This window comes from Drosophila grimshawi, unplaced genomic scaffold (assembly GCF_018153295.1).
Source record: "Drosophila grimshawi isolate 15287-2541.00 unplaced genomic scaffold, ASM1815329v1 contig_1006, whole genome shotgun sequence".
Classification (NCBI taxonomy): Eukaryota; Metazoa; Arthropoda; class Insecta; order Diptera; family Drosophilidae; genus Drosophila; species Drosophila grimshawi.
In genome coordinates this window covers 1,732,547-1,743,563 of record NW_025062489.1, presented here as the reverse complement: position 1 = coordinate 1,743,563, position 11,017 = coordinate 1,732,547, and the positions used below count along the sequence as shown (strand labels likewise).

General features: G+C 39.5%; 1 protein-coding gene across 1 annotated transcript; it reads right to left on the bottom strand.

Moving 5' to 3' along the window:
• Positions 1-2,594: 2,594 nt before the first annotated feature.
• Positions 2,595-9,147, bottom strand: LOC6564856 (transmembrane protein fend). Its single transcript, XM_001991004.3, has 4 exons — positions 8,657-9,147; positions 4,753-4,800; positions 3,483-3,734; positions 2,595-3,377 (listed from the first exon to the last, which is right to left on the bottom strand). Exons 1-4 carry the CDS (start codon positions 8,813-8,815, stop codon positions 2,958-2,960), a joined length of 879 nt encoding a protein of 292 aa, XP_001991040.1. The 5' UTR covers positions 8,816-9,147; the 3' UTR covers positions 2,595-2,957.
• Positions 9,148-11,017: the final 1,870 nt, after the last annotated feature.

Sequence of the window (11,017 nt, the reverse complement as noted above, 5' to 3'; positions counted from 1 at the left end):
TGTGGTAACGGCATCTTAAGATAAAAATAAAAGTGTTACATTGTTAAACAAATCATGTAATTGCGTCGAGATTTTACAAGAAAAAGAAGAAGAAGACAAAGAAGATAAAGAAGAAGAAGATGAGCCTGCACGCCATATGAGCTTACAGAGTTTTGGAATGTTTGTTCAGCTTTCGAAAGGAAATGCCGACATGGTTACCATAAGATAACCACAACACACACACACACACACACACACAGAATATGTACATAAATATGCACAAATCTGTTTGCTGCTTGAATAAAGACAAAATCCATTTAAGCATCCGAAAACTGTCAAAGCGCTTCGGAGATCAGCATCCATTAAAAAACTATTATGGCCTAATTAAAGACAACGCGTCGACGATGAATTTATGACGAAAGAGCTGGCGCTCCAAGAAACTTGGGTTAAGTATTGCTGACGGAGACCCAAATTATTCATACTCGAGAGAATACTGAAAATATTCAACAACAAAAAAAACACTCACACAAATATGTACATAAATGTATAAATGCATAAAAGTATGTAAATGTAAATTGTGTTGCAACACAATAAGTGGGGCGGTGGCATAGTCGAATCCCTGCTCCATAAGTAGGTAAAGCAGGGGGAGAATCCAAACCAATTGGATAAGGGACACACACACCCCAAACAAAAGCTGCTTCTCTGCGTTTTTTTTTTATCGTTGGCATATTTTGCGGCTCCAATTTATATGGTAAGTGGTTATCCATTTTGTTTTTATCAACATCCATGCCATACCGCAAAAAAATCGATGAGTTTACTAGTTGGACAAGCCTATATGCATATATATATATATATATATATATATGTATATATACAAATACTATACAAATATATTTCCATGCCAACCCAAAACAAATACGACTAAAACCCCAAATGCTGCGGAATAACAATTCAAATTATATTTACATAATAGAATCAAAATAATAATAAACAATAAAGTTCTTCATTAACACATTAAATCTAGATAAAAAAAAAATAAAATTGAAAGAGAAATCATTGTTAAGTAATTAATTAGAATAATTACAATATTGAGACAAGAGACAAGAAGGACTTTTACACATTTTCTTATATATGTAAGTTAGTAATTTCGGTGAGCACCGAATCTTGTATGCTCTTTTCCGGTTATTTAGTTGATTTGTATGTATTGTTTATGTTTATTGACAAGCTATTATTAATCTAAGCATCAGACTTAACGAAAGTGTTTTTTGTTTTTGTTTTGTCTTCTTCTAACTACTGTTGTCTACACATGTTTGTATGTATGTAGTTATATTTTAGTATATATATATATATATATATATATATATATATATATATATATATATAAATGTGTGTGTGTTGTGTTTGTAGTTTTTGTTATCTAGTTCGATTAGTCTATATGCCGCACTCTATTGTAATATCTATCTATAGCTATAGTTGAGCGTATTGAGACTGATTTCGAATTCGATTTGGCAGCCTATGTGGGAATTGCATTTACACAATTGAACGCTATATGTATATATGTATTGTATTGTGTGTATGTCAGTCACAAAAAACAAAAAAAAAAAAAAACAAATAAATAATAATAATAATAATCTTAACACAATGAACATAGCATAACATAGAAGGACAAAAACAACAACTTGAAGTTGGTCCGATTTTCAAAAGCATTCAATTGCTAGTCTTAGGTAATATATTACTACAGACTTGTAGTTGATTATCATATAGATATAGATGTGTGTATGTATATGTTTGTATATATGTATATATCAGACAATCAGATAGAACAGATTTTGTTTTGATTTATTGCCTCTTCTGCTGTTACTGCCACTTAAACTGTATAGGATACTTTGACCAGGAAAAGAGCTTGATAAGACAATATATGTATATGCATATGTATGTAAGTGTGTAGATAGTTTTAACAAACAAAAAACCCAAAAAAGTACGATAAACAATTCAATTCATTAATTTAATGACGCTTAAATATTTACAGGCATTTTGCGTAGCGAAGCTTTTTAATTTTTTTTTTTGTTTTTGTTGAGATGCTCAAGTACCTATTTTATTTCCATTACATATATGAAATTTAGGTTTGCTTGTTTTTTATTTGTTGTTTTTCTTTTTTTGTTTCGTTTTTTTGTTAATGCATTTTAGCTATGTATAAACATTTAAAAAATTTTAAAAATATTTCGTTTTGATTTCAAATTTGTGTTGAATTTGTTGTATATATATATACATATATATATTAAATAGACGACGAATTGAAAACGACATGCGATCTTTAAGATTTGTAAGTTTTTTTTGTTTTTGTTTTTTTTTTAAGTTTTGAAAAAGCGACGCGACGAGAAAAAAAATTGTATGTTGCATAAAAATTTGTAGCAATTTGTTGCATTTAGTTTGGTGTATGTAGTTTGTTGGCCAAGGCCCCTAGATTATGTCTAAATACTTGCATCTGTATATAGTATATGCAATATATGTATGTATATATAACTATGATATATGTATATATATAGTGTACGCGTAAATTTATGTATATTTATTTATATATATATATATATAGTTAATATATATAATTTGATGACTGTTGTTGTTTGGTCTAAATACTAAAAAGGTAAAACTTAAACGATACTTTTTGAGCGAACTTTTTTTTCATCTTTTGCTTTGCTTTGTTTTGTTGTTATTTTTTGACTTGATGTGAGATATTTGCCTTTGATAAATACATATGTTACGCCATATGTATAATATGGAGAAGCATATCATGTAGTTGTTGTAGATGTATATGTGTGTGTTTGTGTGTGTGTGTGTGTGTGTGTGTATATGTATGTATGTTATGTACAATTTGGGTGCAGAATATCACATAGTCAGACATATACGACTACAAGTTCTCTCATTTAGTTCACTTTGCTGTCCTCTTTCCTCGTTCCTCCTTCTTCTGGGCCGAGCGCCTATACATGGAGCGTGGAATTATCTATGGAAAGACGGGAGCGACGTCCGCTTAGCAGAGAATCAGTGTCCGCATCGCCATCAGTTGGCCGCTTGCGTTGCGGACGCATCAACAGGAACATGACCAACAGTGCCAGGAAGAAGGCCAACGCACCAAATGCCGGATAGACAACGCCACTCAGCTGACTGGCCGTGGGCAGTGCACTGATGATGTACACTCGGTCCGTGGGTCTGGCACGTTGCAATGTTGTTGTTGCTGCCGTTGTTGTTGTTGCTGTTGCTGTTGCTGCAACTGTTGTTGCAACTTTCGTCGCTGCAACTGATAGAGATACGGATAGGGGCAGCAGACTGCTTGCTGCATCGGACAACAGCTGATGTGTGTCCACATTGAGCTTCAATGAGCGTCGCATCTGGCCCGTTAGCTGCAAGGAATAACAGAGAACAAGGACGAGTGTGTGACAATATTCTTTTGGCCAACAATTCCTGTGTGTGTGTGTGTGTGTGGGTTGGGTTACTGGGTTACTTACCTTGTGCTTGCAGGTGACCTGTATGTTATAAACCGTATCCGGCCAGAGTGATAGCTCGGCTCGTGCGGTGTCTGTCAGCAGATTGCCCATCAGCCCACCGCCGGACACCTCCCAAGTGATCAGGCATTGACGAGATGCGTTCGCAATCAGCTCGTCCCAGCCGATGTCGGTGAGGACCAAAGCGCCCTGTCGCTGGGCATGATGAACGCGCAGCTCAAAGGGCGCCAATTGCCTTTGGCAGTTTTGCCAGCACTGTGTGTACGGACGGGGTTAGAGACGGTCAGGTGGCGTTAGGTGCAAAAGGGCAGCATACAAACAGCAACAGCATAACATACATACATACATATATATATATACATACATACATACATATATACATACATTGCTTGAAGTGTCGCTGAGTACATAGAGTTTGGTATGGAGAGAGCAGGCAGGTGCGGAGTCGCCACTTTGTTGGCCACAAATTGGCAACGCAATTTCGACAGCCGCCCGCAGCAATCAACAGCAACAGCAACAGCGTTTAACCCATTAATGTGCCCACCGTCCTAAAATACGCACACCAAAAATGAACATTCGCAAAGCAATCAATTCAATAACTGTACTTATTGCTGCATTTATTGTGTCTGCTTAAACACACCAAATACTTGGTAAATCAATTTTGTCCATTTCTGAATTGTCACATTTTGTCAGCGCTCGTTTTTCAATTTATAAATAATTCCAATTCGTAGAAAAAATGTACTTTATTGAATATTGTGATTCTGTGCTGTGAATGTGCTTTTGGTGCTTTTGCAAGAAAAACCAACAATTATTTATTAATCAAGTGACTTAAATAAATAACTGAATTGAAAGTATTTTGAAAGCATCTTGCTTATCTATTCAAAAAATGATGTTAGCTTTAGGCTAAATCGAATAAGTACTTTAAGTACTTTCTTCTCACTAGATTAAATAAATTGAAACCTAAACAAAATGAATTTATTACGCTAAAAGCTGATCTGCTTCAGTTACACAAACAGCGCAATCAACTTAAAAACTCTTTTGAGCCACGCTGTAGCTTGAATACATTTCTCATTTGGGGGGCACGCTTATGGGTTAACGGAGTGTGGGGTGTGTGTGTGGATGGGGGGGGGGGGTCGCAATAACAATTATTAACTGTTGCTGGACTGTTTAGATAGCCAGGGCTTAGGGCTATTCGGGCTGCTGTTATCGCTTCTCTACTCATCATTATTAAATAAGGGGGTTGGGGGAAGCTTTGCCATAGGCATGTACTTACATTTCTGCAATCAACGAAATCCGTGCAATAATGCCAATCCTTCGCAAACTGCAAACAAAAAGAAGAAAGAGAGAGAGATGAGATGATGAGTGGGAAAAGGAAGAGCAGCGTGTCGCAAGCAAAAAAGTTAGTTAGTGGGCGTGGCCTAATCGAATTTTAAGTAAGCTAGAAAAAGTAATCAGGCACAGCGCCGCAGGCAACAGCGCTCGGTCGACCGAGGCATCCCAGCACAGCTCAGAATCCCATCCCAGCCATTATCAACAATAGACGCAAATTTGTAACTGTAATATAAAAGGCATGACTGTAGAAAAAAAAAGAAGAAAGAAACGACCACAAATATGCGACTAGCTGTGCTAGTATGTATATATATATATATATATGTGTGGGTGTGGGTGTGTTTGTGTTTGTATAAATGACCGCAAAGCTGTATGGCGAATTGAAATTTCCACGCTGTCGACAGGAGATGAAACTGTGGACTAACTGGATGACTGCGACTGCGACTGTGACTGCGACTGCGACTGCCTGCTTAGCCTTTGTCAACTGTCGTTTTAGTTACGCAGCAGCGACAGCTGGACGAACGAACATCCTGCCTTGCCCCTTGTCCCTTGTCCGTTGTCCCTTGTCCGTTTCGTTTATGAATGAGCACGCAGACAAATGAATGAATGTGCTGATGCGAACTGAGATGGAGATGGGAGATGGAAGATGAAAGATGGAAGATGGAAGATGGAAGAGAGGAACATCGACTTCGACTTCCACTGTGACTCTGACTGTGACTGAGATGGCGAGCATCAAGCAGCAGCAGCAGCAGCAGCAGCACTTTGTCATCATTACACAATAAGGCGGCCAGATAAACGAGCATGCCAAAAGGAAAATCGCAAAGACAACATATTTTCCGCTCAATTGAATTTTTGGCCTTTGCGAAACAACTTGGGCGATAAGTAACAACAATAAGGCGGCAAATGAACGAATGGACGAATGGATGAATGAATGAGTGAGTGAATGAATGGCACAGGCAATATCAATTAGAGATGGCAGCGTGATTTCATTGACCCAGCCTAAATAGAATCATTATAATTGTCGTTATCGTTATCGTAATTGAAATTGTTATTGTAATTGTAATTGGAATTGTAACTGGAATTGTAACTGGAATTGGAATTGGAATATATGCTAGTGTGTTCAAATGAATCTGTGTATATATATTAATAAGAATGGCTATTGAAAGCGAATGAGAAATATTGAATGTTAATTGTTATATATAAATATTATATAATTGCTATCAATTTATTTGAATATATATTGGTTTGAAATCGTCAGCTACCCAATTATAAAGTGAACAGCTGAACAACTTCTCCGATTTGCCGCTATATTTAATAGCTTTATCTAATCGATTTTTTACAGAGATAACCCTAACCAGAATGGTCGTAAATCGTGACTCGTGAGTCACGCGGCCATCTTTCGTTGGCAATGAAAACCAAACGCTGCACACGATCAATGGAAACGCTGAGCAGGCAGAGTCCAGTTCAGTCGACATATTCCTGACCCGTTCCCTACCGTCTCATCCCTTCCCTTTGGCCTACCCCTGTCCACACATTTATTTGTATGTCTTGTGGCCTACCTGGCATAGTTGTTGGCCTATATAAATTAAACGCAGGCAGCGGACAACTTTTATATGCAATTGCCCACGGAATTGGAGAACGCTTCACACCCAGACCTGGCCATGCCAGGCCAGACCCGGCCACATAAATTACCCATCCAGGTCAGTTTTGAGCAGTTTTATGAGCTGCCGTCTCAGCAACCAATGCCAATGGCCTATTGCCCAAATGGACAGTGGCCAGAGAACAGTGGCACGTAGTCGCCAAATGCTGCGCTTGTCAATTATTGAAGCCCCTGTCGAAACAGATTCCACCACCAGCCAAAAGAATACGTGCTGGGCATACGCATCTGGCATTACGTATTCGACTGAGACAGAGACAGAGACGATTTCTTACGACACACACACACACACACAAGCACACACACACAAGCACACACACACTTGTACACACGTACAACCACCCCCACCCCCCGAACCCCTGAAAAAAGTCAAAGGAACAAAGTCTTTGGATGCTGCTAACTTTTATGGTGTTAATTTGGCGCTGATTGAGCGACGTTCGTGGGCTGCTGGCCTGTGCCGGGGATTAGATCCGGACTGGCGTGAAATTAGCCTCAGTGCATACAGTGGCAGGAGCAGCAGCAGCATCCCTTTGAATGCAGGGGACAACCCTTAAGGGTCAACGGATTGCATTTGTGACGCCAGATGGATCACGGAACAAAATTGAACAACGTTTTTCGTATGGGAAAAACGCCATCGATTCCCGAAATGAATTCAATGAATGAATTGAAGTCACCACTTTTGATTCCAAATGCCAAAAAGGGCTTAAATACGTTCGCAAGCGATTTAAAAAATCGTCAATCAATGCTCGTTATCGCTTTAAAGGGGCGAGTTGAAACTGTATAAGCTCAATTTAGATGATATATCAGTTAAATAAAGACAAATTATAAATTAAAAGTGCAACAAATATATATAAAATGTATCAGATTTGAATGAGACAGTAATCTAGAATCTACAACACTAGTTCATTTAGACAGGCCACATAAATTTAAGATTAGTTTCGACAGAGACTTATGTATCCAACAGATGCATTTTCTAAGTAATCAATCTCAAGTCTTAACTAAGTCCAAAATAAAAAAGCGATTTAACATTTGTAATGCTGGCGCATTGAAAGCTATAGCCTTTAATTTATGACACTTGTCACTAGTCACTAGTTATGAATTAACTGGGAGGATAAAATTGACTACAGATTGGAACTTTGCATTAATCTCTGAAGTTCATCGAGCATAGACTTGGGACAGTTTACCTTATCCAAGTGTAGAAACCACGTTATTTTCCAATGCTCTGAAAATGTTCTACAATGTTGTTTTTGTTACTGATAATATTGATGCCTTCCGAATGGATGGATATTGCTTGGATTAAATCTTTGAAATACCTCTAGCTTCTTTTTATGGTCATTTAATTGAATAAGTTTGTAAACTCAATCCTCAATCCGTTCAGCAATGCGCCTCAAACTATGTTTTCTTTTTTGTTTTTGGGGAAACACACCCAATTGAGGCTTGCCTTGCTTCATCCCCTACCCATACCAACACTGCCTAATCTCTATTAGCAGCGCTATGACTGGCATGGACCACCCAGCTGACATTGTCAACTGACAGCGGCAGCAGCTACCTGAGAAGCCCCGACAACGACGACGACAACGCCTGCGACTGCGACAGCGACAGCGATGTCAGCGAGCAGATAAAGGCGGGCAGCCACATTAAAAATAAAAGAACGTTTTCCCGTTGCCTATCCCCGTCCCCTTGCCCTTCCCCTTCCCCATTCCCACTCTCTTTGCTTATGCTGTCTGTGCCCATTGTCATTGCCGTACTGGACACTTAGAGGTGTACCAAGTCGTTCCGAGCGAGTCGTTCGTTTGACCAAATCAATTCAAACATGGTCCAAATAACAGATACATTAGCAGCATAGCATTATTATGAAATCTCCTTTTAATTGAATAACTCAACTGAAATAAAGTGAACTGAATTGGACTGAACTGCACTCAAGTGATATACAACTAACCGATGATGGAAATTGGATGAGCGTTCGTTCAGTAAACAAAAATGAACTACTGAATTGAACTAGAAAGTGCAACTCTATAACTTTTTCTTGGCTGCACGGCTCTAACCTTGAAGTTGAGCTCACAGCGAGAGAAAGAGAGGGGGAGGGAGGGAGAGAGTTACCTCTCTTGCTCAGTTGAGCGTTGTTGTTGTTGTTGTATACAAGTGTCCATCAAGTGCGACTCTTATCTTTAGTGGCCTGACCGGGGCTTACCTGCTGATAGCAGCTTTGGCGGCATCTGGTTAGTTGCTTGCTGCCGAATAGCGTTGTTGCGGCTGATGATGCTGCTGCTGCTGCATCTGTGTCCGCATTCGCATCCTTCGGTGACTGGGCCACAGCTAGGAGTAGAACTAGTGCAATTGACTGAAACATTCTTCTTCTTCTTCTTATTGTTCGTCTTGTTATTCTTCTTCTTTTGCTTGCAGTTTGAAGTGCGTGTGGGCGTTCTGAGCGTGGGCGTGGCCGGGGAGTGTGGGCGTAGACGTTAACGTAAACGTACGCCTGGGGCGTGTTTCACAGATTGATTAATTGATTGATTTTGTTTGTTTATTTTTGTATCAAGTGCTGCTTTTGTTGTTGTTGTTGTTGCTGTTTGGTTAGGTCCATAATTCGCGACGACTGTGACGACAGCGACGTCAACGCTGACGTCGGCTGCATTTAGTGAAGCAGCGCACTCAGCGCGTTTTATTGTGTGTATTGTATTTCTGTTGTTTGTTTTCCTGTTTTTGTTGTTTGTTATTTGTTGTTTGTTGTTCTTGTGTGTGTGTGTGTGTGTGTGTGTGATTTGGCGACTGCCTATTGCGGCAGCAACAACAACAACAACGATAACAATAACTGGACTAAATCGAAAAGCTTTAGCTCGCACATGCTGTCTGAGCTTGATACACGCCGAAAGCGAAGGAGGCGAAAGAGCGAGAGGAAAACTGTCACAGGCGTTTAGCTTTTTTTCGTTTTGTTTGTTTGTTTGTTTATGATTTAGTTATTGGTTAGTTTGTTTGTTAGGCAAGGACAACAACAACAGCATAATGAAGAAGAAGAACGTGAGCCATGAAGCTGAGTCCAGTGGCTGCGCACCTTGTTTGTGAGTTATATTTGTGCGATATCAGGTAAGTTGGCATTGGGCACCATAACAAAAAGCACAAGCGAACAACACAACACGACAACAATAAATAAAACGTGCACACACACAACACAACACAAGAGGAGCAGCCAGCAGCAGAAGAGCGGCAGCGAAAAAACAACACACACAAAAAAATAACAACACCAGCGGCTAGGCGACAATCGACTGCGACGGCGACGGCAACAACGACGACTACGAATATAAAAATGGCAGAGGGCGAAGCCAAAACCAACCAACTTCGTCGAGCATAAATGCTGCACTAACGGAAAACGAAAACTGAACCAGAACCAGGCTGCGAGATAACACACAAGTACACACGCACACACACACACACAGACACAACTCGCGCGCGCAGCCACAGACACATGAACAGCACACAACAGTGTTCAGAGAGCAGAGTAAAGGGCTGCTACACTCGCAGCTGCTTTAGCTAGAAAATGGCTAAATTTTAGCTATCATCTTCAATTGGAAACTTTATATTTATATTTACAATTTTATAATTTCTTAGGAAGAGAACTATTTATGTTTTTATTATGTATGTATTTGTTATGTAAGCTTTGCAAAATTGATTAATGCTCCTTTTTCTTTATTGAAATCGATGGTTTGACATTGTTAAATCGCTTATTGTTATTTGATTGAATTGCTCAGCTATCCAGTTGAAGCAATACAGTTGTCTTAAACTTTATATAGACATTTATTTAAAAATTAAAACAACACGTGTAACATGGAAATATAAATTCAATGTCAATTTGTAGCTACATTGGTAATAATTGCTTAGTCTTTTTCAGCTAGTTTAGCTAGGGAGACAATGGCAAGATTTTACAGCACTGGCCGCACATACTCGAAAGGGGCGTCAGTCAGTGGTTGTTGCTCGAACACGAGATCCAACACCGAACGCGAACATGTTCGAAACGAAATTTGAATTGCATTAGTAATGCTAGCGTGATCGTGACTTTAATGATATATAGAAGAAGCAATAGGCAAATACAATATTTATTAAAGTTAATGTATGTAAAATAACTAAAAAAATAAACTCAAGATATTCATTTAAAATGATGCTAATAAATGATGGACTACACACTGAGATTGTCGTCCACTTGTATTGCCTTGCTCGTGCTCAAGCCGATTCGTGCTTTTCGAATTGAGAGCCCGGCGCCAGATCTAAATTGCATGAACACGGCAAAAAGTCGGAGTTAAAGTTGGGCCAACGGAGTCACGGAGTCTGTGTGTGTCTGTGTTTGGTGGTTGGTTGGTTGCTCGCTTCGCCCAGTTGGGTTGACTTTGATGATGATATTGTTGGGGTGGTGGCACACCGGGCCTAAGGATTTAGCAATGGCTATGGATTTAGCATTGGCTATGGGCTATGGCAATGGCTTAGACTCCGGTGGTAGTGGTGATGGCGATGGTGATGGCTCCGCTTCAATGTCCCGGCATCGCGCGTGCATGCAGATGAA